At 39.4% G+C, this 27,248-nt stretch overlaps 1 protein-coding gene across 1 annotated transcript in view; it reads left to right on the top strand.

Moving 5' to 3' along the window:
* The window catches only part of LOC135423377 (uncharacterized), a 63,553-nt gene that overhangs the window by 22,676 nt on the left and 13,629 nt on the right, over positions 1-27,248 (top strand). Inside the window, exons 25-56 of the mRNA XM_064673572.1 lie at positions 193-404; positions 1,232-1,420; positions 2,318-2,457; positions 3,833-3,995; positions 4,107-4,193; positions 4,684-4,862; positions 5,256-5,328; positions 6,040-6,257; positions 6,492-6,685; positions 7,270-7,572; positions 8,229-8,458; positions 8,854-9,015; positions 9,573-9,650; positions 10,435-10,785; positions 11,360-11,716; positions 12,768-13,118; positions 14,045-14,176; positions 14,976-15,170; positions 15,212-15,255; positions 15,452-15,686; positions 16,418-16,591; positions 17,303-17,510; positions 18,498-18,664; positions 19,755-19,867; positions 20,762-20,843; positions 21,053-21,190; positions 21,903-22,065; positions 22,803-22,924; positions 24,107-24,247; positions 25,277-25,390; positions 25,745-25,873; positions 26,348-26,509. Of these exons, the coding sequence (XP_064529642.1) occupies positions 193-404; positions 1,232-1,420; positions 2,318-2,457; positions 3,833-3,995; positions 4,107-4,193; positions 4,684-4,862; positions 5,256-5,328; positions 6,040-6,257; positions 6,492-6,685; positions 7,270-7,572; positions 8,229-8,458; positions 8,854-9,015; positions 9,573-9,650; positions 10,435-10,785; positions 11,360-11,716; positions 12,768-13,118; positions 14,045-14,176; positions 14,976-15,170; positions 15,212-15,255; positions 15,452-15,686; positions 16,418-16,591; positions 17,303-17,510; positions 18,498-18,664; positions 19,755-19,867; positions 20,762-20,843; positions 21,053-21,190; positions 21,903-22,065; positions 22,803-22,924; positions 24,107-24,247; positions 25,277-25,390; positions 25,745-25,873; positions 26,348-26,509 (5,606 nt within the window). The remainder of the gene's footprint in view (positions 1-192; positions 405-1,231; positions 1,421-2,317; positions 2,458-3,832; positions 3,996-4,106; positions 4,194-4,683; positions 4,863-5,255; positions 5,329-6,039; positions 6,258-6,491; positions 6,686-7,269; positions 7,573-8,228; positions 8,459-8,853; positions 9,016-9,572; positions 9,651-10,434; positions 10,786-11,359; positions 11,717-12,767; positions 13,119-14,044; positions 14,177-14,975; positions 15,171-15,211; positions 15,256-15,451; positions 15,687-16,417; positions 16,592-17,302; positions 17,511-18,497; positions 18,665-19,754; positions 19,868-20,761; positions 20,844-21,052; positions 21,191-21,902; positions 22,066-22,802; positions 22,925-24,106; positions 24,248-25,276; positions 25,391-25,744; positions 25,874-26,347; positions 26,510-27,248) is intronic.

The following is a 27,248-nucleotide window of genomic DNA, read 5'->3' as shown; positions in this document are numbered from 1 at the left end:
GTCACAGTAGTGAAGGACATTAATTTCATTATATACCATCCAGAGATTTTAGTAACTGGAAGAGAATAGGTTGGTAGTAGCATTTTAGCTTCATTCCAAAAGCCCAGCATCTTATCAGCCTGGTTGCTGAGTTGGAGTCCAGGTAGCTTGAAATCTCGTGTTTCTGTCAGCTCTAATATATGTTCTTTCCAGGTGGGTTAAATCTAGACACCCCATGGCTGTATCTGTATGCAGCTCACAAACTACATCAGCCTCAGAATTCTGCTTATTTACTGACCACCGAGCTGACAGCTGGAAAAGCTCTCTCCATTAAGAATCTCGTAGTGGAACTGTTCTATAAAGATCAAGGCAATGAAAAGGAAGGCAAAGTTCACATTTACACACCAGCTACCACATACCTGCAGGTTGGTAACACAGTGCTTCATCTGGTGCGTGGCTTTGATGAGAGGGCTCTGTGACAGCTCTGGCACTGTCAGCTCACTGCAGGAGCACTTGCTCAGGGTGCTCTGTGAGCTGCTTTTTTGAGAAACTTGTGCACTGTGTCCCAGCTTATCAAAGGGGATCTCAAGATGCCTGTGTTCTTCTGTTCTCTATGCTTGAATGATAAGCTGTTCTTCTCCAGAGCAGTCAAACCCGCACAGCTGGGGCTCTGTATCAGCTTTGAACAAATGTTAGGACCATCAGCTCTGCCCCTCTTTGGAATGGGTATCCATTGCTCCCTGGGCAAAGCCCAAAACACGATGGCAGAATTCTGCCTAGGAGTGTACACATAGTCATTACTGTTTTGAAGTTCTTACCTCCATCCCTTCCACGAGCTAAAAGTTTCAGGAAGCTGGAAAATTGGATCATCATTGAAAGAAATGTTTAAAATTTGTCCTTACTGATACGAAACAGCTGAGAGTGTCTTTCCTTTAAAAAGTAGGAACGATAGCCAAACTGCTAAATTAAGAGCCCAGTGATTACCTAAATTCACTAATTTTGAGGCACTGGATTTAAAGGCCTGAGAAGAATGTAACTCTCCTCTTCCTGGAGAGCTTTTTCTCTCTCCTTTGCTTAGAGAGGGTAAAATAAACTTGGAGATCTTTGTGACAGTTCAGAATATTTTCATAATGGAAAAGCCGACACACATTTCTATTAGTTCTTGCAAAGATCACTCTTTCACCTCTATGCTGCTGGCACAATGGAATGCTGTCTGTCCTAGCCAAGCCAGACTAATGTCTTTGTTTTTCAGGCATCCACATTTAATCGTCTCGGGAGGAATGTTCTGCATAGCTATGGTGAAATGATCTCTCTGTGGAATCAGCTTGTGAAGAATGAGATTCATTTGGAGAATAATGAACGAGCCAAACTTCTCTGCTTTAAGATAACAAGTACAAAACAGGAATTTAACTTAACAGCCAGCTATCAGAATCTGCCAACGGTAAGAAAGAAAAACAAATGCAATTTTTTTTGACTCGGCACTGTGTTTTTTTAGTTCTCCCACCTTCCTGAAAGATGTTATTGTTAGTGTTGAAATTTAAACACTTCTAGTGCTGCGTCTATTTCTGTCTGTTTTGAAAGGCTGCGGTGTAAAACTAGGTTCAAAAAGAAAACAAACAAAAGCTTGTGTAGTGTAATTTGGAGTACTTCTCACCTATTTGGGAGGCCAACTGCAGACAGAAAGTCAGAGAGGAGGGACAAAGAGGGACTACATGACTAGAAAAAGAGCTGTAGATGTGATTACTTACCATTTGATGCAGAGGTATGACAGGTGTGGAAGATTCTACTGTCTTGGAGAATCGGAATCTCTTGCCTGCTAAGTGAGCAGGGTAAGCCTGAGTTTATGTGCTATTTTAGGCTCTACATCCCTTCCAATCTTAAAATAATTTTTGTTTTGCTTGATGTCTGTGGCACAGGAAAGGTAACCAGCAGTTTCTCCCTGGAAGGGATACTTCGATGAGTTACTTTGGTCCATTTGTTCCTTGCAGGAAGTCTTAAATCCACAAGTGTTTTTCTAGACATACCATTGAAAATCCAATTAGTTTTTGTTTGACAGTGTACCAGAGCTGGCTCATATTGCAAATAGGTGACACTTAAGTGATACAATATGGGGCATTTTTCTTCTGCTGAAGTCAGTTTTCTACTAATGTCACTTTTAATCCAATGTAAATGGAGGTCTGGATTTAACTGCAGCACAAAGGGGCTGATCTGTGAAATGACTGCCTTGCTGCAGCCTATTGGGCAGTATGGTTTCTATATTGATGTTCCTGAATACAAATGCAATAAATCTGATGCAATTGTCCTTTATTCTTCTGGTCTTGTGATTTGACAAGTGCAGCCAAAGAAGACAAACCTTTCTGTGAAGATTGTATGGAGAGATTATAAAAGTCTGCCTGTCATACTGCAGTTGGAAGGTCAGATAGAGGAGCTGAAGAAGGAGAAGATGCTCTATCAGAAACGTGGAATCCTCCATTTCAGGTTCAGTTGTCTTATTATTTCTATCTGTGAAGAATGTTTTGGCCTAAGTTTAACGTGCATCTTGATGCTCTTGGGGAATGTCCTGGGCTTTACAAGGTGAAAGTGCCACATGCACAAAGCCTGTGCTTTGTCACGTCTGGGTCTCTGGACTTGCTCAAGCACAGCAGCTTCATGGGGTGGTAATTTGTACTATTAGCTTTTGCCCTCTTTATTGAAATGACAGTGAACAAAGCTGTCAGAGGCAACAGGCCATGTGTGCTCTGACATGTTTGTTGGCAACTCCATCAGGTTTATAGCCTCCTTCCAGGAAAACAGCAGGATTTATGGTGTGTCCAAACTTGGAAGTCATGAGAAGTTCCAAAATCCAGATCTGATCCCCTATGCCATCCAGATGCCTTTTTCCTAGTCCTTGGGAATAATAAAGCCATTCTAAAGCCAAAGATATCCTCTTAAAACATGTGACAAATGGTCTTGTTTGGATTTTGGAATGTTTCCATTTTCTGATGAGAATGAGTGCACTGCTTCCAGATATTGGCTGTCCCTGAAATTACCCATTATCAAAACACAGCTTGAAGGCCTTGGGAAAAATGTATGCTCAGATTTGAAGCATCTGGATCACCTCCAGGGACACCTCAGCTTTCTTAAAGCACAGCAGGACCAACAGGAGTGCACAGACTGCCTTAGGAGCCCCTGCGCAGCTTGGAGGTAGCTAAAAAACTGTGAGGCATCCTTTAAGTAAAAAACTACATAAATGAAGAATGAAGAGCTGTACCAGATATCCTGGCATGTATAAAGGCAGTCCAACATCTGCTTATAAAAGTTTGTGCATGTTTCCAAGATATCTGACTAAGTAAATGTGCAGAAATATTTACTGAAGTCCATAAACATTACACTGAAGTAGTAAACTACTCCAAGAGCTATGTAGTGGCTGAACATCTGTTGCACAGGATTCTTGGCATGCAGATACTGTTTCTACAGAAAGCATAATATGTGGATAGTGAGATTTTCAAACTTGCCATAGGCTTTTGGACACTGTCCCTGTTTGAAATGAAGTCTTGGCCCTGCACGTATATGAAGTGTATGTGCTGGTTGTGCATGTCAGAATTTTAGAGCATCACCCTTTCCAAGCCTTTTCCAAATCCAGAATGGAAACTCTTTAAACACACCAGAATTTCTGATAGTTTGTGTGAGGTTGTAATTACGCTCTTTAATTTCTTAAAGGTCCTGGGTTTATGTGTTTTGCTTCTGTACCTGACACCCTGCTGTATCTGCAACTGAAAATTTTGGAGTTCAAGTTGAATTGATTTCTTTTTGTAGTTGTCTATTAAGATCTTTTTTATACTTTGTTTATTCCTTGTTTGTTTTTTTTTTCCAGGCATCCTTTTAAAGTGCCCTTTCTGCAGAGCTTCCTTCTGCAGGAGACTTTTACTGTTGACAAAAAGCAAAAGCACTATTTCATGGAGACAAAGGTTTTGATAAATGAGGTTGAGGAAACAGTTCAAACTCTTATACTTGGTTACCAACCTGAAAACCCCTATGTGAGTTTTCCAAGAATTTCCTTTAATTTGACATACCAAAAAATTCAGCAAATTAGTGATTTACTGCAGGTATCTTATGTTCCTTCATTTCCTCTCAAACTTTTTTTTTAGATTTGTGCTGGCCTAACTCATCCTTATAACCACAGGTTGTTCCCCAAAGACGTTGAAATATGCATTTTAACTCTAAGTCATCAAAATGTGAGTAAATTTCCCATTAAATTCAGTAGAAGGAGAGATTCATTATCAGTTTATTTACACTTTATTGTCTTTTCAGGCCTAACTTGCTATAGGTCTTTAGTTCCTCACCATGTAACTGCTGTACCCAAAATGTTCAGAGGGTGATTATGTGCTTAGTACCTCCTTAATTTTGTATAATAAAATGTTGAATAGTAATATATGATAAGAATACTTAATATATTATTTTTAGAATATTGTTATACATGGGTGTTGTTAATAATAACAAGTGCTGGGATAGAATGGATTCAGGGTTCTCACCCTTATCTAGCTGTGTCTATTCATCTTTCTCACCAAATACAGGTTTTTTTTTCCTGCTTTTCTCATTTCATTCTGAACCACAATGTAATACCTCACAACTCTGATTTTTCATGATGTGGAGGGATGACTCTCTTTCATAATATACAGGGTTAATACTCAATGCAGTTCCCTTATTCCTGTTCTTAACATGTAGGTGAAGAATGAATTTGAGACTATCTTGAAGGTGAATAAGGAAGATGTCCTCAGCTTTCTAGGGAGGTATCAGAACAAATCCAGTGAGGCTGATTTTAGACATCTTTTGCACATGGATATGACACAGTCATTCCAGGTATTTGTGGTTTTCGCTTTTGGCATTTTATTTTTTATGTCTTGGTGACTGTTTTACTGTATTGTCTTTAATATCATAGTTGTTTGATGCTGGTAAATGTCCTAGTCCAATCAAGTCCTGGCCCTGCCAAAGACCCTAAGTATCTCAGCAGATTAAATTATAATCTGTATCAATAATATCTCGTAAGAAACACACAGACCTTTTGCTTTCATACTTTTTAAACTGCATTTGATTTGTTTTTCAGTACCTTTGGATAAAATTGGTAAAATTTTATACACACCTTTGCTTATGTGCATGTTCCACCTAATGCTGGAAGTTCAGACACTAATTCCCATGAAGCAGTTGTTGGGAATGCAGTGTTCTGTTCTGACGTTTCACTTTGTCAAATAGCTTGAGTTTCCACAGGCAATGGGCCTCAGTGGGGAGCTGTTTTCCAGGCAGAACAAACTGGAACACTTTGACTGTGGTGTGAGTGTAAAAGCCATCATCAACAAGAACATGTCTTCACAGGTCAGTGCCCTGGTTTTACAGCCTTGTTGCTTGGACCTTGTAGCTTTTGCAGTCCATACACTCAGAGCTGTGCTGAGTCTCTGCTCACATGCATTAGGAATACATGGAATACAGCCTGGGAGCTGTTAAACTTCTTGCTATGAACTGCTTTGCAGCTGCTTTTCAAGCATAGGAACACAAACCTATGTGTATACTACATAGTTGGTCAACTCATGGAACTCAATGAGTACAGTGGAGAGGTATGAATTATTAGGGAAATGGTTAACTTTTGTGGTTAGAGGTTTTTCTGGCTAGATGGCTACCTGTGGTTGGAATAGGTGGCTTGTGTTTTGGCTGAAATTCAGAAAACTCTCAAAGTTAAATTAAATTGTACTTAAAATTCAATGTAGTTCACAATTTTTTTGTTGACAGCTCTAGCATGGTGACAGGGTTGAGATAAGGACAGGGAGATCATGTACCCATTACCTTCACAGACAAAATGAACTCAACTTGGGCAATATTAATTTAGTTTATTGACAAATAAAATTAGAGTTAAATGGTGAGAGACACAGAGATGAAAACTAAAAACTCCTTTTCCCCTCTGCTCCCTTCCCTGTTTTTGCCCAGTCCCAACTTGCTGTCTGCAGTCTCGTTGCTCAAACTGATGTTTCAGTATTCTGTGCTGTAATCTGAGATCCTTAATGTCCTGCTCTTCTTTTTCTCTGTGTGCAGGCCCAGGCAGCCCTGAGGAGTTATGGTGAGAGCAACTTCAATGGCTCTCTTCACCTTCACTCCAGAGGAAGGGACATGCTGATGCTGGAGCTCGATGTGAACAATGAAAACAGGAAGAATGGCAGAGCTGTTGCACTGAGGGCTTTTCTCCATCAGACAATCCTGACAAACCCAGAATCGATACAGCTGCAGCTCATTGGCAAAATGTTTCCATCAAGGTAGAGGAATCAGAATCTTGGTCAACTGAGGAACTGAAAAGTGTTTACTCTGGAACAAGTGCTCACAAAGTCTGTGGAGTCTCCATACTTGGAGATAACCCCAAACCTGGCCACACACACTCCTGAGCACCCTGTTCTCATTGACCCTGCTTTGAGTGAGAGGAGGAGTGCCTTGACCATCATGAATTAAGCACAATACTATCTTACTAGCAATTTTTATCTCTGTCTTTTTAGACTTCTGTTATCTTCTGAGTTGAAGCTTAATGAAAATAGGCTTCACGTGGATTTCGTGGGAGCCAGGGAACAAAAAGCTGGTTTGGTTTTGTCCCTAAATGGAAGAGTCCAACATACATTTGCTGGATTAAAGGCCATACCTCACCTTCTTTCTCTGAATGGATTACTGAAGTGCAAAAACAACATTCATGATGGTACTCTCTTACTTTGTGTTTTGTTGCTGTTCTGCAGCTATCTAAGGAAGCTTCTTAATTTTAATGTATTCCTTACTGAACTGCATAAGGCATCCAGCTCTTGGGCAAAATAGTGGGTGGCTTCTTTCCTCTGCAGGTCTTCTGAAATAGGAGGGGGCCTGACTTGAGGCTCTTGCTCCTCTGAATGGCTCCATGGGTGGAGTAGGTCACTGCAGAGTTCTAGAGGGATTGTTTAGCCTGGAGTTACACAAGCAGTGGGTCACAGTCCCTCTGTAAATTTTCCTTCAGAAGGCAGTGCAGTGTAGCCCATGGCCTAAAGGCACAAGCAACTAGGTCAATAAAGTGAAACAGCTGCCAGAAATAGTATGTAATTTGTTTTAAACACACTTCTACTGGTAGAGAAACTCTCAACAATAAAATGATTCACTCTCTAGATTAGGTGAAATTATTTGTTACAATAAATGGATTTCCATCTCCTTCCTCCTGGTATTAAATTAATGGTTATTTTTTATGTTGCTTCTAGAACTGTGGTTGTTTCTGTCCCAAAGGACTCTATCCACAGTAATAACTTCTGCCTGTTACAGGTAATATCAATGTGATGGTCAACAAAACGCTGTATGGACTCCATCTCAGGAACAGGAATGTGTTTGGGAATGTCACTGTACACAACATCACTGTTGCCATGTTTCAGAATGGCAGTCTGGCAATCCCAGTGGAGGCAAGACTGAAAGGGCACCTGGAGCTGAGTAAAGAGATGAAGAGGGGGCTAGCCAGCTTCCAGGTGGATGAGAAGGCTTTTTCTGTGGATTTTTTCAATATCATGAGTCATGGGCACAGCAGAGTCAGTGGGACTTTCACACATAACATCGACTTCTTAAAAAATGCAGGTAAACTCTGACTTGATTGTGGGGTATGACAAGGTGTCAAGGTGAATTTATTTACATGACTGCAGACCAGTGGAAATAGATGAATTGCTTTTGCTCACACCAGAAAGAACAAAATGTGATCCAGACTTGGCAACATTCTTTTTAATATTGTTGAGAAAATACAATAAAATGGACACAGAACTAGTTCAAACAGTTTTAAAGTACTTCAGAGTAAATTATTTCTCTCTTGTATATCTGTATTCCTGCAAGCTGATTAGTTCCTTCAAATGTAGTTTTATGCCAAGTGTTGCTTCCTAAGCAAAGCCATGAGTTTTGTTGCCATAGAGTTTTTGATTTTTTAATTTTTATAGGCTTTAGAAGTAGTTATGTAGTGAATGTAGATTTTAAAGTAGCTGTGTTATCCCTCACCCTTTAGCACAGTGGTTTATACATTTTCCCAACACTGTTCCCCTTCCCATATCAATTCTGCTAATTCCATTAGCTTGTTTAGACTTCCCCCAACGTAGGCCTTCATCCTGTTTAAGAACATCTGCCCCCTGGCCTGGGGGGCAGATGAAAAATTATAGAAAGCTTCTTTTGATCTATAATACATCTTTGTATTTTATAATGACAACCCAGAAGTGCTGTGTTGATTTTGCTTCCTTCCCTGTCAATAGGATTGCCATGGGATGGCATTCTTACTGCCAGGTGTGAGCGTGGCACAGGAAATCACACTGTTGCTGTAGCCCTGCAGAGTGGCAGGGAAGGGATTACTGTTGAGTTTGGAGGGCACAGACTGGCCACAGAACCTCCTAAATCCCAGCTCTCTGTGAGCTTAAAGCACAACATCTCAAAGATAAAGGAACAAGGGATCCCTTTTATTGTAGAGGCTGCTGGCTATTATGAGGTAAGAGTTCTGCCTGTGATTATTTAATTTTTTGGCAGAACAATTTCTAATAACTGTAGGCTTTGCCTTGGCACTATATATATTTATTTTAAAAGCTGCTGCATTTTTGAGAGGTACTGAATTACTGTGTGAAAGAAAGGTGTTTTCTGGCTTCTTGTCATACTGTGTACTTGCCATCTGAAATCTTGGAGCTGAATCTAGAATAAATGAGATGCTGCATTCAGTTTTCATTTAAGTGAAGTGCTTAAATGAACAGATGTCCTGGTACAGGATTGCTTGGCCACTGTTCTCTCTATCTGCATTTCTGCTATAGACTAAGAGACCCTGCCTTTGCCAGTTGTTGCTGGGATGTTGTTGTTTGTTTCTTTCCATAATTTGGTTTCTTTTGTGCATAGAATTTCACCACAAAGATTGCTGCAGGGATAACAACCACGGTGGAGAAGGAACAGCTCAAAATTGAAATGGAGAAGGAAATCACTGGCAGTGCTGTGGAAATTTCTCTCTCACTTCACCATGATGTGGGAGGACTGATGGACATTGTTCCACGTGTACTAGAGGTTTGTAGAAATCCCACCATATATTATAGTGTATTTGATGTAGTGTATTTGAATGCTTCACATCCCAGCCGTTCAGATGTACCCTGGAGAGCAAGCTGGCAAGAGGGAAGAGAGATTTTTGTCAAACAAGGCCAGTAGCCAGTACAGAAAACCTAAAAATTGTTTGCTTAGCAATAAAGAGCAGGTTTTTCAAGAAGTGGTGGGTAAGAAAACATTTATGTCATGAAACTGGAGTAGGTGTTTGCCCAGGCACAATAACTTGCAATCTCAGCTTTTCCATCCTACTGCTTGCTTTCTATCCTAATATTTGAAGATATTTTTCTGTCTTTACCTACACTGATAATATTTGAGCATAATAATGCACAATGAGAGATATGATATAGCCTCAGATCTACTAAACTGTTTTTCTTTTCGAAACTGAACTCTAACATTTAATCTCAAAGCTATGTTTTGGTATCTTCATCTGTTTTATCCTTTAGCCTTGTAGCTCTCTCCTTTGAATTTTAGTCCTCTTTCCTTTTCATGCTCTCAACGTTCTTTGTTTGTAATGCCAACAGGTTTCTTGCAGTGGAGAATCTGCTAACAAACAACTCTCTGGCCTTTGCAATGGTGCAATTGCATTTCATCATTTTGAGGTACTGGCTTAATTTATAAACTCTCTGTCAACAACATACTGTCTTAACTACCACTAAGGGACCCTAAGTACTCAAAGGGTCACACATGTAGAAATGGGTTTGAGCTGGCTGGAAGTTTTGCATGCACTCTCAGTTATTTTCACTCCTGTAATATTTAGATTCAAAAAAGCTACTTCTCCTTCAAAAACTGTTTTAGCTCAAGTCTCCAAACTTTATCTTCTGCCAGTCAGAACTGAACTGGGTATCAATGGCCCTGTCCTGGTACTGAGCAGCCAACCTGACAGAGGAACTGGGCAAGGGAGCATGGGGAGCACAAGCTGAGAATTTCAGTTTATTCCTTACTCTATTTTCTGCTCTTTCTAGCTAACCATTTGTTTGTGAAAGCCCCTGTGGCTCTTCAACTGTTTGACAAAGATACACCTTATAAAGGGATGTATTCTTAAGAATGTGTTAAAAATGTCTTCTGTGAGTGACATCACAGATTGCATTTGTCTCCATAAAGACAGTAATCACAGAGACTCTGATTCCTGTGTGTGTGATTTATCTGGTATTAGTAATTGTTTTAGCAGAGTTACTGATTTGGGTTTTTTTCCCTATTATTTCTATTATGGAACTTTAAAGATTTTAAGCCATCTCTCCATTTGTTTAGGCATTTATAAACATGTAGGATGAACACAAAATGGTGTAGGGAAATAATTCTCTTCTCTAGTAACATGAACATTTAAAGCCAGTATGTGGCCTGACAGGAAAGCAAACTTGACAACAGTTTTCTGTAATTTTTCAGACTCCAGCAAGAGTTTCACTGAATGGGTCAATGTTTACCAGCAACTTTACTGTCATCTTCTTTGGACATGTTTCCTTCCATGACACGTTTGCCTGCCTACAGCTCCACGCCACTGCCAACATCCAGCCTCATCTGGAAATCCATTTCCAGCATTCTTTGCCTTCACTTCATTCTCTGGGGATTGCCAGAGAGAACCAAGTGAAGGTGTCAGCCCTGAGAAGTGACAAGTATAAGGGCATCCTTGCTGTTGTCCTTGGGCCTTGCAGTCTGAAAGCTGATGGAGAAGTGACCCTGGCAAGCAATGAAACACAGTGGGTACTTACTGTCAGGAACAAGTGTGTCAGTCTGGAGGTAAGTCCAGATTGTTTTCTGCATGGTCTGTAGTTTGTGATTTCAGATCACGAGTCACAGAGAACTGTCTCCTGATGTTGTTATTTATGGACAGGACAATTTTGGTCATTAAAGTTGTTTTGGCAGAGAAATGAGTCAGAGCATTCATGAGGGAAAGTGTATTTGAAGATGTGAATTTGGAGTAATACAATGGTAGATGTTACAGCTGTTGCCATAAAATAGTTGTTTAATAATAGCTTTTTAATTAAAATAAACTTATGTCCTAGAGTCTAGTGAAAAGCATGTCCTTTCTGTTTGAAACTGTGGAGGTATTTCAGGAGTTAAGTTTCTTTTTCTTCTACATTACTTATGAGAAGATTGTTGTGGGATTTATTCTTTCCCCCCAATTTATTTTGTTTCTGTTGTTTCACTGACAAACTTCTGATTTCTCTGTGAAACAAGCTGTCTTGTATGGTACTTTCCAAAAGCAGATTGTTTCAGAAAGAAGAGATGCTTTCTCATGAATCAGGAACAAATTAGGAAGACAGTTGCTTTACCTTGTGTTTTTTAAATAGTACACTCTTTTCTGTTGCAGGAGGTGGGATTGCCTCGTGCAGTGGTCTTTGGGGGCTCGTTTCAACAGAACATCTGCAACGTGGGCTTGTTAATGAACCTCCAGTGTGATGGCAGAACAGTTGATGTGCAGATAGACACTTCCTGCCAACACGAATACACACTCCAAGGGATGCTCAGGCACTCATTTCCCTGGCTCAGTCAGCTTGGGGTCCCTTTGGAAAACTCTGTCTTGTTCTCTGCAGCCACAGACTCTGCCACAGAGGGCATTTTGTTGCTGCAGGCTGGCAGATGCAGACTTAAGGCTAGAGGAGATCTCTGTATTCAGGATAAAGCTGAATGGACACTGGAAACAGAATCAGAATGTCAACTTCTGCAGGTAGGTCTTGGAGGCTTTTACAAGAATTTTGGGATCAAATGCAGGCCATATAAGGTTTTAGCTAAAATAACAGTGTTTGAGTGTTGGAAAGGTGCTCTAAAAGAACACCTGTCTTACAGCATGAGGCCAAGAACGTGTCTCACAGATCCTGTTCACAGATGTTCTCTCTAGACTGAGATCAGTTCAGTCTTTGCTGTTTGTTGCCTTCACAGACCGAGACTGCCCTCTAAGGCTCAACAGCAGCATTGGTTTGAACTCTGTCAAAAATATATTCCCTGGTCTGTCTGTTTATACCAAAGTAAAAATTGTGACATTTCCTTGGTTTTTCCATGTAGTCTCACTGACTTCGTTGGAAAGAATGACTCTTGCAAAATCGGGGAGGTTTCTAGATGTTCACAGGCATTTATGTTTTGCTTTCAAATCCCCACATTGAGTAACTTCCTCAAATACAAAATAGCAACATAACAACAAAAGTGACAGGAGCCTGAGCATGATCCATAGGGAAGAGGGAATGAAAACCTCTTAAAGTATTAAAAAAAGTAGAATTTTCTGTGGTTTTGCAAATCCTTTGCAAAAATGAGCAGAAACACTTCATTGGGGATGCTGCACAAGACAAGTTTGAAGTTTTAGTATTAAAAAAAAAAATTGTTCTACCACCAGATGCAAGAATGTCTATTATTTTTTGTGGGTTAGTTTGAAAATTGAGATTTGCCTGGTCTGAATGAAGCAGTGAATGTTCAGTAAACTTTTCCAATCTGAAGAAACAGACATTTTGTATTTTTGTAAATGGAAAACTTCATAAAGATACAGAGGTTTTAAATTCTGCAGGGCAGCCCTAAAATCTTCCCTCAGGCCTTATTCAGGCAAAATCCCAATCTTTCTTGTTGAGAGGGAGAAAAACGGCAGCATGGAGATTGTAGGTTTTGTCTCTGATACTGTAACATAAAATCTCCATTTTTGTATGCTGAGGGAGAAGAAAAAAGCCTTAATACACACCTGTATTAAAGTGTATGTATATTCCAAGGGAATTCTCGTTTTCAAATCTCAATAGGATCTCAGTTTCCCAACCCAGTCACGGCTCACAGGATCCATTCAGAAAGACAAGTGCCAAGCAGAGCTTCTCTCAGTCCTGGAAACAGAAGGCAAAACTGCCCGTCTTGAAGTGAGAGCAGAGTGCAAGCCAAAGATTACACTGGAAATTCAGTTCAGGCATGACCTCCCCCAGCTGAAGGAAATCCCAAGGGAAAATGAGCTGTCCATCACTGCACGGAAACAGCTGAAATATTTTCTTGGAATAGGAATGAAAGTGGGTGCTTGTGAGCTTCAAATGAATGGGGACTTTGACCCTGAAAAGAAGCTTCAATGGAAAATGCTTATAGAAAATAAATGCCAAACAATTCAGGTATTGAAAAGAATTTATTGCTTTACTACTGCATTTGTGCATCTAAAGCAGGATCTTTGTACCTACCAAAGTTAAAAGACAATAGTCTAAGGATTTCAGTGGTAGCAGAGAAAAGTAAAACATTATCTTCTTTTAGTGTTACATCTTACCTTTAGAGCCAGTTATTCACTCTATTTTCATATGATGCAAGCCAGATTTCCTATTAATCAGTACCTACAGTTAATGGACTTGCTTGTACTAACTCTGATGTGGTTTTGTTTTGGTTTTTTTTTAAGCATGCTTTTAAAGCAGGGCTTTAATCTTCAGAAATAAAGAGTATTCAAAGTTGTCTTGGGCTTTATCAGCAGTAACAGTTTCTCAGCAGTTTGACAACCAAACTCTGAAATAGTTTGAAAATATATGAAGTAACCTTCAGATCAGAAAATTGAGTGTACAGAAAGTTTGAGAGAGATGTTATCACAGAATAATCTGTAGTTTCATTATGCAAGCCAGAGTAAATCTGAATATACACAGATGAGATTCACCTGCTCTCTTCCAAAAACAGAGCTGCCATAATAAACCTTTGTATACTCTTTGGTTTCACTGGAATTATGGATGCTTTGGGCTGCTGGAGCAATTCTAAGCATAGAAAACTGAGTTTTCAGTTAGGCAGGAAGAGCTGCCATGTTGTCCTGTGTTCTATTTTTTCTGGCTCATTTATCAAAAATCATCGGACATATTACAATTAAAAAAGACAAACTGTAAAAAATATAACAAAAAGCTGTGAAGATTCCTGAGGCATCCTATGGCTGTGCTGCCTGATATACCTGATTTTACAGCTAGGTACTATTAAAGCTACTATTATTAATTAAAAGTTTCAGGGGTTAGGTGTTTATGTGGGTGAGTGTAAAAGTGGTGAATTTTAAAATTTGGTTTTTCTTTTACAGGACCTTGGAGCACCAGTGAAAATTGATGGGTCAGGCTACATTTTGACGGATAAAATGAACCTGGATTCACAGACATTGATCACTGTTGATGAAAGTAAATTCCAAGGACTCCTGATACTCAAAGTCACTGATGTAAGCATCCTGCAGGCTGTCAAACTGCATGTACAAATTACTGAGTAATGTACTCTAGACTATTTTATTGGGAACAAATAGTCAGCTTTTAGTAAAAAGTGCCAGAATAAAAATAAAAAATAAAATCTTTGGAAATCTGGCACCTGTAATGTGCAGTAACAAATATACTGGATAATAGGATACAGGCTCTGGCACTTCCTGAATCACTTCCTAGTTATTCTCTTTGTAAATTTTGTTGTTTGCATTGTATTATTTGATGTTCCTTGTGTCACTGTGACTTACATTGCAAAATAATAGGCAGGGATTAATTGAGACACTGCTGTTTATTTAATTAAGACAGTACACAAGATAGGCTGTGAATCTCTTGCTTTCCTGTTGACAGTTAAACTGTTTAGCTGTTAAAGGTTTAGCTTTTCTTGTCATCAGTGCAAGAGAGCAGAGAACACACACAAGTGTCTTATTCTTTGTGATCATTCACTTTCTTGTCATAACTGGTAATTTCTGCATGTTTCTGCCACAGAGAAACAAGATAGCTAGTGGGAGTTCTTTGCCACCACAGAGAAACATTTACACCTTTTCTCCTCTCAGCTGAAATATATATATTTTTTTTATCCTACCTAGGCTTGATGTTTCTTTTCTCTTTCCCTAAGTGTAATTTCCCTAAGTTCAATGCAATTTATTTTAATTAATATTAAATGTAGGACAGAAAGATTTGCTAAATTTCTGGTTTGAGCTCTGTGTTGCAGCAAGCTTTGGGTTCTACATGTGCTTTGCTATCTATGCTGTGAAACATTAACAGGAAAGGCAAGAGCTGGATGCAGTGCTAACCCACAACATTCCAGGAGCTGCTGACATTGGCATTCCTATGAAGATGTTAATTGATGTGATATCAGAAAAAAACAGTGACTTCTATAAAAGATTTATTCATTTCTGTGTGAACAGCAAGCAAGTAAGTGTCTCTTCCATGTTAGTGAGATGTGAAATAGAGGTTGAAGTGAGCTAATTGATTTGGTAAATATTGTTTCTCCATTTGAGATAGCTGTGCATGAGGCCCCTTTAGGAATACCCTGCAGGGGCTGGTTTGATTTTAAAGGCCTTAATTAAATAAAGGCAGTATCTTCCAGCCATTCTTTCTGTGCAGTCACTCCTACAAACAAATATGACAGCAGCAATGATCCATGATTCCCACTGGCAAATTGTATCAAACCTTTCTTATCCATTATCCTCACTTGGTGCAGCTCAGTCCCTTTTACAGTACAATTCTTCACCGTAAAGTTTTCCTCATTTTCATAGTTTTACTCTAATGTGTTCAATAATTATAATTAATCAGAGAAGTCTCAATATCAGAGATGTGCCACAGTTAACTTTTGTCATATTTACTTGGACTGAACAGATTACAGAAGAACTGAACTTTGTCCAGAAGTTGGATGTTGTGTCTCTTAACTACAAACTCACTCATAACTTAGAGGTGCTGAAGACTTTGCAAATAAAAGACAGGATTGAGCTGCAGGTAAGTTACCAGGCAATGGCAAGGGAGACACAAATCCAGCCTGGAATGATGCCCTGATGGAAGCAGCAGCTGTAAAAGCGAGATGGCAAAGGACAGCTGGTGCAGATGGGATTTTACATGTTTGCTCTTTAGGTGAAGAGGGGAGTCTGGCTGCTCATTTTGTTTGTTCTTAAGGAGAGTCCAGAAGCTCAGCTTGCTCCTGAGGGGTTGGGATAATGCCTTGCTAGACCAGAACTTTCCATGAGACTGAGAGACTGGCTCCCATGTGTGAGCAGCCCAAGCCTGGCTGGGCTGGCAGCCTGCCTTGCCTGAGGAGGGCAGTGCAATTCAGCTCCTGTGCCTCCTCTGTCCCTTCTACAGACTGGGCAGAGGTGAGTTCTGGTGGGATTGCACTGTTTACATTCCAAATGGTATTTTCTTCCCAGGCTCTGATTACCTGGCGTGTTTCTTTATCTGAGAAACACAAGCCTGCAACACAACACTTACTCTTTATTAATCATGTAACTGCTTGAATAGCATTAAGGCATGGCCATACTGGAGAATACTTGTTAAAATGCTGAATTTAAAAATAAAAGGGACATCTGTAACTATGTTGTGTTATAAAATTAGACAAGATGAATTTTTTTACCTGTTTGAGATGACACTGCCTCAGCTAAAGAAAGAACCCTGACCAACAGGAGCTTTAACTTTTACTAAACTCTCTTTTCACAATTTACCTTTGTTGCACACAGGCTATCTTGAACCTGGAAGTCACCAAGAGCTTTAGTATGAAAGTGCTTTATGGTACTCACCTAACAGTGCTTGAAGGACAAATCCAGGAGTTTGAAACAAGTACCAACATAACAGGGAATTTCCATCACACTTTGCCATGGCTGCTACAAGCCAGAGTCCCACCATCTTTACAGGTAGTTTTGGTTTGGCTTTTTTTTTTTTTTTTTACAGTTATTATCCTTCATTGTGATGTAGTAGCCCATGGTTTGAATGAAAACTACCATTTTGTGAGGTACAGGATGGAAGCTGAGATTTTCTGATATTTAAAAACTATGGACAGCTAAAACCTGACCTACTGAAAAAGCAAATTTCTTACTGATTGCTTTCTGAACCAGAGTATTTCATTCTGATCAGTGTCAGTATAGAGGGTATTGTTGATATTGTAACTCTACAGGAGACTGGTTTCATTACCTTGCACAGGGGACTGGAATATTGCTCCTATGTTCTTTAAAGGGAATTTTATACTTAAAGAAGAGCTTCTTTGGGTGTTACTTTCAGGGAAGTATTGGAGCACCTATTATCTAGTAAATATTGTCAGTAGGCATGGATCAAGTATCCTTTATATAAAGGGAGTCATGTTTGTGGGATAAAAGAGATCCTAATGAGAATTTGACATGGATCAATGAGGCTGACGTGGCTTGAAATTCATTCAGTCGAATGGCCTTTGTACTGGAAAGTCATAGAGGATTAATGAAAGGCTAAGATATGTTTTGTTAATGGATAGATTTTTAACATAAGTATAGACTAGAGAGAACTCCCTTTCACTCCCATTAGTCTCCTGTTTTAAAATTAAATAGTATTTAAATATTGTTTGGAGAACTTATGTCTACGTGTCATTTTTTTAGGTAGATGTGGTTTTTCAAGGGAGAAACACTACTCAAGAAAGATATGTACATATTGCAGCTGGAGAAACATCAATCACATACACAATAAACTCCTATTATGTTGGTCACCAAGTGGATATCTTCTGCCAAAGTGTACACAGCAGTGAGGTACTCCAGGCAGCTGGTTATCCTAAGGCAATCAACTTGATTCTCAGCTTACAGGAATCAGGTAGGTACCTGCCATCCCTGGCAGGTTTTTTGTTCTATAATAGCTCTCTGAGGATGTTTCAACTGTTCCTTCAACAGGTGCAAACTGACTAAGACCTAAAAAGAGGTTTTCTCTTCTTTGTAAGTGAAATTGTCATTCTGAAACTGCATCTGTGATTAGTTACATTACATGTTTTTTTAGCTCCAGGGAAGATCTCATGTGGTACAACACCTGGTAAAACAGGTTATCCCTGAGATATTTACCTCCATAAAATAAGATCCAATATCACACAAAAAAAACTTGTTATACAGTGCAAAAAAATGTGAATTCCACTGTAGTTTAAAGTAGTCTTTGAAATACTTCTAAGTGGCTTTTGTTGTCTGAACTGTGGAGGGGAGACACACCCACCCTGTCTCCTCTGAAAACTTGGCTTGGCATTAATCCTCTCTGCATATCACTCAATGCAGATTTACATTGTGGTCTGTGTGATTTTGTCTTCTCCATGAAGGGTTTGGGGGTTTCACATCTCTCATCTCACTTTTATCTTGCAGGAGTCTGTATTTGTCTTTTTCGAAAATGAAAAGCTTGTAGGAAAGTGGGGAAAGGGCCTTCAGGTCATGTCGTTTGAGCAGTGTTGGGTTGCTGTAGCTGGAACCAGAGGAGTCACTAGAGGTCAGAACAGCTCAGAGCTCTTCTCTGGAAGTGGCTGCTACTTGCCACAGGCTGCAGTTGGCTGTGGGAACTAGTCAGCTCTCCTGCAAAAAAACATGACTGATGGGAACTGACCTGACACTTTACCTTATCCTGGGTACACAAGCTCTGTTACCTCAAGACTTTGTAAGGTCAAGGCTCAAGGACATCCAAAAAACCTCTACACTCCTCAGGCCAAAGCTCTTGTAATCCCGAATGATGACCCAAATGCTGGCTGGATTGATTTTATGCAGGCAGAACTGAAATTCCTCAAAAACATGCCACTCAAATTGGCACTGTCCTGTTCTTTCTATATAGAAAACAAAGCCAAGACTGTCTGTGAAATCCAATATGATGAGAAAGATATAACTGTGACTGTGGATGTTGGCACAGACTTTCAGCTCTTCGGTGTATTTGTGCTCATGGCAGAGGTGAAGCATTCCATATCACTTCTCCATCATCTGGGACTTCCCTTCTTTCTTAAGGTAATCCACCATAGATCTTTTGCTGTGCTTTGATTAGAGCTGTCATTTGAGTTACACTTACATGAATCCAGAGCACCTCCAGGAGCCTCAGTGAAATTACTCCAGGTTTATACAAGTGCAGATGAGAAGTGACTTGCCCAGTTTATCTGAATCCTCCTCTAACTTAAGTACACAGCTAGTGGTCTGTCTCCAAGGAAACTGGTCAGGTACCTGAAATTCCCAGTTTCAGGGTTCATCATTTCAGGAAGGCATGCATTTACTGTCACCTCCTAGCTGATGAGCTAACCTCCACTTCAAATAGCAAGATACATAGTTAGGATACAAGATTAAAGGTTGTCTTTCCTGAACATAAATATTAGACCAATATTAAACCTTCATATTAAGTGCCAGTGTTTCAAGTGAATATTTCATGCCAACATTTTATTGAAAAGTATTAGATATATCCCCTGCTTCTTCCCCCTTAATATTTAGTGAAGTGTCTTTTATCTTCCAAATGTTTCAATGAAGAAAAGAAGAGCAGAGATAGTAATTCTTGAGGTGCCTTATTCATGTATGAGGTATGACTGTAATCATGGGACTTCAGAAATTATTGTTCCCACAGACTTTGGCAAACTTATTGATATTTAAGTGTCCCAATCTTCACCAGAGGGATTCCGTAGCATTTTCAGGATAAAGCTGTAGATGATCCAGGAGCTGTGAGAGGAAGAAAATACCCTGGAGTAAAAGACTTATGGAGCCCAATCTGTTTCTTAAAAAAAAAAAATAATTCTTTACAGTATATGAAAAAGGAGACTGGGGGAGATATGAACAAGAAACAATGGCTTTAGACTTAAATCAGTAAGGGTACATGGAAAGTAAGGCTAATATTTATCAATAATGCAAATTAGTAGCTATGGAAACACACAGAAGAAATGGAAAACATCTCTTGAGGTTTTTGGTTTACATCCAGAAAGCATCTAGAAGGCCTGTCTGGAAGATAAACTTCAGTCAAGATGATGATTTTAAGTGAGTCAAGAAGTCGTGCTCAGCTGACGTGAAATGTTGGGGTAGAGGTTATGGCATGTGATTTGTTTATTTTCCCCCTCCACAGGTGACAATTCAGGAAGTCCTGACTGAAAATGAAACTGCAGGAGCTCTGAGGCTGACCTATGAACAAAACACAAACTTCTCCTTTGCCATCAGTAGGAAAAAAGACCAGCAAGGGTAAAAGAGTCATTCTGAGCACTGTAAAAATATCACTAGGCCACTGTGATTCCATGGAAAAAAGTTACTGTTTGAATCACCAAATCACTGGTGAAATGGATAACAAATCTTGCATAAAGTGAGTAGTCACATCAAACAGTCTGTTCACCTCAGGAAGTTTATGAAGGGCTGCAGATTCCTCACAGCTTGGGGTATGCCTCTCTCTTTGCCTGCCCCCACAGCATCGAGGTAGCAGACAGTGAAATAATCCATAAAACTCTAGGTTTGAGCCAGACAAGTACTTAAAAATATACCTTAAGTCAACGTAACTGTTTAAATCTTATTAAATCATTTTGGCACCATTGAAACTTGTAAAATTACAGAGACTTGGTTTTCTAAGTTGGAATCAATATGGCTGTATCTGCACAAAACTGTAGGATTTTGAGGATGTTTAAGAGGTGTGATATTTTCAGCCTTGGGGTATTTCAGATATTTCTTAATTTTCTAGCAAAAGACCTTCGCATTGAAAAGTCTTTTAAGTTCTTTTAAATTCTCTAATAGTTCTAAGTTTGTAAACTATGACAGTGCTTGCAAAGTCAGATTCCAAAGTACCTATACAATTTTTAAAAAGCTGATGCATTTTCTATGGCAAAGTAATTTCTGTTTCAGTGGGCTACATTCTGCCCCTGGGATGCACACAGATTTTTCAGTGAGGTCAAAGGTGCTCTTTGGTCTCCTCTACCTTTGTGTGAATGCATCAAAAACTGGGAGCTGGGTGAGTGTTCAGTGGAAGGTACTGCCATTTGTAACTCTGAAACCTGTGGCGGACTTGGAGTAACTCAGATGAACTTGTGCTGCCAGTGAGAGTGTACTTCCTGAAATATTGTTGAACAATAGTACATTTCTTCCCTTTAGTGAAGAGTTGAATATAAAAGCACTCCAGACTCATCCCTTCTTTCTACAGTACTTCCCCAGTGCAGCAGAAGTGTCTTCTAAGGTAACTATCTGCAAGTTATCTATCACATACATCACTGCAAATTAGACTTGTCTAATATTTTGGGAGTCAAGCTGCATTATGACTAGTACTAGTAACTCTGACATCTTTGTTGTTGTCCAGGATGTTCACGTTTTCAGAGATTCTAACAATCTTTCTTCTTTCTTTTTTCTTTTTTTTTTTTTTTTTTAATTTAATGGGAACTTGAAAAGGTAAATTATGATATGAGTGAAGCAAAAGGCAAACTCTGCCTCAGGATGGAAAAAAGGGATTTCAATGTTACAGCGAAGCTCACTTTGACTGGAACCAGCTACACCAATGCCCTTGAAATAGTACAGACCATGTCCCAGGTTGGTATCATTGACTCTGAGGGCAAACCCAGGCTGTGACTGCCCTGTTTTAGAGGGGGGTGTTCAGGATGTGGTTGCCAAACACTGAGGGTCAAATACAGCTCCTGCTGTGTGATGTGTTTTGCCCTTGATTTCTCCAGCAGATTGAGCAAACATTTGACTGCAGATTAGTTGTGAGTCTAACGGTATAAACCACTGCTTGATTTTATATTTGTTTGCTCCTATAGATGGAGCACATATATAGGATTTATAGGAAATCAAAAAAATAATATATTACAAACTGACCAATTGCCAATTTTTATTATGCAGATACCACACATTTCTTTTTCTAAATAAGGAAGAAAAGATGTCACAAATAGATATTGTTGTTTGTGCTATCTTCTGGATTTATTCTGTAAGAGTGGAACTCTGGATGTTGTAAGAATTATACTGTGAGAGGAAAGAGAAAATGAAATTGTATATTAAGCAAAGACTATTGTAAAGGGGACACTCAGTTGTTTCATTGTGTGAAAAGATGACTTACTGTAGAAATGAAGACAAGTAGAAATGAATAGCTGCTTATACAAGAGCAATGGGCTTAGAGTGTCATTGTACTTTTAAAAACACATTCCTAAAACTAGACCCTACAGGACTTTATAGTACCAAAATTACACTTAGATTTTTAACTTCTCAGAGAAATTGGGATTTAATGTTTCCTCTCTTTCATTTGTAGCTAAAAATGGTTCCAAGGCAGCTTGTGTTTATGACTGTTTACCAGAAGGGAAACAGGACACGTATGCTGAGGCACACTGCTCTGTGGGATGGCAAAGAGACAAAGGTAACAGGCACTTACACTGGACTCTTCCCAAAGCTGCCTGGAGGTCACGACATTCAGGGTAGGTTTCTTAAGTCTTTTGCCAGTGTCGATAGCAAACTATAAAATAAAACAAACTACATAAATCTGATTTCAAAATGCATATTCAAAATGCATGTCCAAATGGTTTCAATCCTGGTTCCAATATAGGCCTTCTAGGATCTTATATGCTTTAAATTCATTGTAATCTGGCTGTTAGAAACATCCACTTCAGAATACTATTTCTGCTTTGTGGATGTGGAACATAAAACTTATATAAACTTTTTAAAACTGTAGTAGATTCTGGTACTCTACTGCACTGGGTACTGAAGGGAGCACTGATCACACTGACCACTACTTTGTTGAGGCTTTGTTATCTGAAAATAAAGAAAAAAACTGCATTTACTTATTTGAGATGTTCCTCTTCCACTGTAAGGCATTCTCAACTTCAAACAGGTTATTTTCCTGGCTGTTCTTGCTGCTTTGGGTGTAGCTATCAATCTTTTGATTATTGCAGGTAACTGCTGTTTAGCTGGTAGAAAGAGGGCTCCTGTTTTCACTTGCATTTCCTCACATTGAGCAGAAATCAGCACACTGCAGTCATTTGGGCTGTTGGGAAGGTGATGTGTGTGTATAAGCAAAGACATTGCTTCTCTGGGAACCAAATGCTGCCCTGCTGTCAGTGAGGGAATATGTCCTAATGCCTTTTTCTTTATCAGAAAATGAAGACTCATGATTTGTGCTGAGGAAATCTTACTTGTTTGCTTTTTTTCCTTGTAGTGGAACTTTTCCATCCTCTCTCCATCCCTTTCCCACGGCATGCCAGGGTCAACTTATATGTGAAACATTCGGCACGTCATCACCGGGATGATCTTACTGTCATTTGGAATGAGGAGGACCAGGTACAGCAGCCCAGAGCAAATAAATATCAGGAATATCAAATGGTTCTTCTTTTCTTTTTTTTTTTTTTTTTTTTTTTTTTTTTTTTTTTTTTTTTTAAACTTATTAAACAAGCCAGGGAATTCAAGTAGGAGGCAAACTATCCTTCTTGGATGTGTAAAAGGCTCCAACTATGCAGCTGATATTCTTGTTGGAAACATTTTCAGGCCATGCTAATTTTTTTATTTGCAGTAAACCCACAACTTGCTCCTTAACCCAAGGCAATGAGATGGATGTGTTTCAAAGCAGTGGGTAAAGGCCTTTGAGAGTGAGTGGAAAGAACAGTACAAACATCATGTTTAAAGCAGCGTAGGGGAAAAAAATAGAATTTAAGACAAATGAGTAAGAGTGAGCATTACTGTGAGGCTGAAAAGGATGGACAACCTGTTGCATGGGTATAATATTGTGTTTGCCCCCACAGAAGTGTGACACATACCTGTACTTGGTGTTTTCAGCTTTACTGATGTAGTCAAAGCTTTTTTGTATTTCACTCCTCTAAGTAGTGAGAATGACAAATATGGCACAGTTGAAACCAGTCTTTGTCTTCTTAAATTAAGTCAGCATTATTTTTAAAAAATATAAATAGTAAAAAGGACAGAACGAGGAGAACTTGGGGTAGGTTGATTGCCAGGTGTGGTTAAATGGGGACACTTACTGACTTGCTGTTAACTGTGCTATCTGTGTATGTGTGTCTGAAATGCAGCACCTTGGCTGAGTACTACATTGTTTTCTGAAAATGGAAAGATAAAAGGCAATATGTAAGACACATTAACATATAGAATGTTTTTTCTTGTGCTTTGATGTGCTTTGACTGTGCAAGCTCTTTCTAAGCACTCTGTGGCAGTGCAGCCTGCACTGCCTAAAGATAAGACAAAAATTAAGCCTCAACAAACTTAAGCATTGTTCATGGTTTTAGTAAAACACAGAGAATAGTTTTCCTTTTACCTGTGCCATGTAATTCAAGTAGCAGGAATGTCCTCATTTGAACATTAATTTGCCTCGCTACTTCAAAAAGGACTTTATTAGGCACATAATTCATCTGAGGAAAAGGTACAGGGAAATCTTACTTGGGTGTGTGTTTGAGGTCAGTATGTGAGAGCTGTTTTATTTCACAAGTTCCTTTTACATCTGTTGCTATGGATCAGATATCAGTGTCATCTTCTCTGAAGTTTGGAAGACACCGGACAAACTACAGAGCCACTGTTGCCCACCCATTTAATTACACCCTGAAGCAACTGGAGATCCATTCCCTGTCAGAAAGAAGGGGCAGAAAGTACAACCAGCAGGTGAGAGCATGAGAAAGGGCTGCAAAATACACACCTGTCATGCTGTATTTACTGTTAGTGTGCCTTTCATCTCTGAGAATGGCAGAACCAGATATCACCCTGAAAAATGTAAAGAGAACCAAGGGCTATTTTCTCCTTGTGTCCAAACCACCAGCATTGTTTCCTTTTCTAAGCACAACTGCTTTTGACTGGCAGTCTTGCACTTTTAGCATTGACCCCTTTTGGATGGTAGGAAGCCAGAAGTGCACAGGGGGCAGCCTAGCAGTGAAAATCAGACAAATTTTCTCCACAAAGAAATGAACAAATTTCTAGTGCACATACTCCAAAACCTTCAAACAAACAACCTCCCCCCCAAAAAAACCCCAGAACACAACCTAACCAGAAACCTTTGATACCCCTGTGGAGCAAACATAAATTTTTGGACTGTATGGAAAATTGCCACACAAGTGTGAAAAAATACGCAAGACTAGAAAGGCTTTAAAATACAATTATGAGTGCACTTGCAAAGCATATGTAGGGAAAAAGAGGAGGAGGAACTCCACAAACCATCCTTCAAGATTAGAGACTGTAGTTGTATTTTCTATCTGAAAATGCACTTCATGAATCAGGACACTCCAGTTGCTGAGGGTGAAGATTTTCTGCTCAATAATGAGCTGTGCCAACTGTGCAGTGTTGTTTGTTCATCCAGAACCCTTTGGTGCTCTTGGTTTGCACTTAGTACTCAGTACCTCTCAAGAATCTTATTCAGAGGAATAAATTCTCTTGTAGGGTCATTATTCCAGTGGTGTCATTATTTGCTGTACATGACAGACCCCAGGCAGCTTCCAGAGAAGGCAACAAAATACTTGCACTGCCTCGGCTGTAGCAGCACAGTTTCCCCATGCTCGTCTCCAGGCCACAGAGCCTGTTGCAGTTTTCATTGTGGTTCTGTTTCTCTCCACTGGATGGGGATCGTTCTGCTGGATCACCCTGCAGCTCTTCTGCTGGTTCAAGTCTTGCTGCTGGACAAATCCTTCTCTTTGGTTTCAGCTGCAGCTGGCAGGGAATGCTGGGCAGCCTGCTGACATCCGACTGACCCTGGAGGATAAATCCAAGGTGGACATCACTGCCTGGGCGGGCTGTGTGACACTCTCTGCAGGCCAGGTAGACTCTCAGAAGGGAGAAGTTTGGTTTTTTTCTTCTGCACTTGTTACCATGTGAAAGCCTTTTACTTGAAACCAATCTTTTCGTGTCTCAGAGGGAGAAAAATGAACCCTCTGAAGAATTTAGTTTCAAGTTGCCAGATGTGGTTTTATTGGGGCTGCAACTTTCCCTCAGGACAGAATTGTCAACCCCTCAGGTTTCCTGGCAGAGGTTGAAGCAGTGTTTTATGGATATAGACCATTCAGGGGTTCTCACAGGGGTGTATTTTTGCCCAGGAAATGTACTGCCCTAGGATATACTGAACATATTTATTTTTTAATTAATTATGTGTGTCAATTTTTTCCTCTCTTCCAGCTTCAGAGAATATTAAGTATGGGACACCTGCATGCATGTGGGTCTCTACAGCAAAAATCAACACTGTTTAATGAATATCTAGATCTGAACTGGGATGACAAAAAAATCAAACACAATTTAACCTATGAGGTACAAGAAGGCAGTTGTATCTGTTAACTCACCATTTTTATGAAAGCTGTTCTTAATAGATGAGAAATTATTTCTGTTTTAGACATAATGTTGCATGGATTTTAAGAAAGCTCCTGTAGAGTCCAATTTTCTGTGAAATATCAATATTTGACTCTATCTTTTACATATTTCTCTACATAGGAAGAAAGATAAAGGTAGCATATTAAAGAAAGAAAGAGTTTTTACCAACTAGAAGCCTCACTTGTGCTCTAAATTTGCAAAACTTTAAAGTTAATTCTGAAGGACAGGAACCAGAAACAAGGCTGATGATCTAAAACACTGTCAAGTGGAAATGTTATGTTTCAAAAATGTTACATTAAAATCCTGAAGCTACTAGAATAACAAAAGCCAGCACAGGGACAGGGTGAGTGGGCACCCAGGAGTGTCTAAGATCCTGTTGTCATATTTTAATATTGTTTTCTTGGTTCATTGCAGAGAAATCAATTCTTGTATCCTGATAAATTCCAGTTAGAAGCTGTCCTAGAAAATATTTTCCTGACCCCATGCACCAAACAGAAGATTCTGGGTAAAATAGAAACAAACTACTGCTCTTCCCTGGATCATTACACAAGCTTTGAGCTCTGTGACCTTCGAAATGTAAGTCTCAGATAAACATACTGAACCTACTTCACTTTAAATGTAATTACTGTTTTGGAGACTCAGTTTTCCTCAGCTGCAACTCTTCATGAGAATTGCCATACTTCTGTGACCTAAATAAATAAACAGTGTCTTTTGATGGGCTGAGGCAGAAAGTTTCTGTTTGCCACTGTAGTGTATTCTATAAGCCCTGCTGTGGGTGTAAAGATTCCCACTTCCTCCATGTTCTTTCTCTCCTATTCCTCTTTCAAAGGTCTTTTAATTTCATGTTTCTGGAGAATATCAAAACAGGCTCATAAGTGATCAAAAAGGAAACTAGAGAGCAATAAAAGTGCTTGCCTTCCCCTGTGGGTAAATGTTTACTGGTTTTTATGATTGCTCTGCTGGTAGTGATGTAACCTTTATTTCTATTAAACACATAAAATGAAGACCGATCCATGATCTTCCTTAGGTGCACACTGGACCTCTGAGTTGCCTATAGATACTCACAGCAAACACAAAAACTGGAACCTGCAGAAAATGTCTTCATTTACATACATGTTTTCAGTTCCCAGTGGCTAAAACACGTCCCAGTTTCCAGCAGGTCACATTCTGTTAGCAATGGGAAACAGAAGCCAAATTTTGATGCCTGTGAAAACTTCTTCCAAGACTAAGGTGTGATAGAGCCTGTTTATAATGCAAAGAATGTATATGTATGTCACTTCAAAATCAGATGCCTCTGTATTCTTTTAGATCCTTC

This window comes from Pseudopipra pipra, chromosome 16 (assembly GCF_036250125.1).
Source record: "Pseudopipra pipra isolate bDixPip1 chromosome 16, bDixPip1.hap1, whole genome shotgun sequence".
Classification (NCBI taxonomy): domain Eukaryota; kingdom Metazoa; phylum Chordata; class Aves; order Passeriformes; family Pipridae; genus Pseudopipra; species Pseudopipra pipra.
Note: the sequence above shows the minus strand (reverse complement) of the source record. Positions and strands in the feature narration are given on the sequence as shown.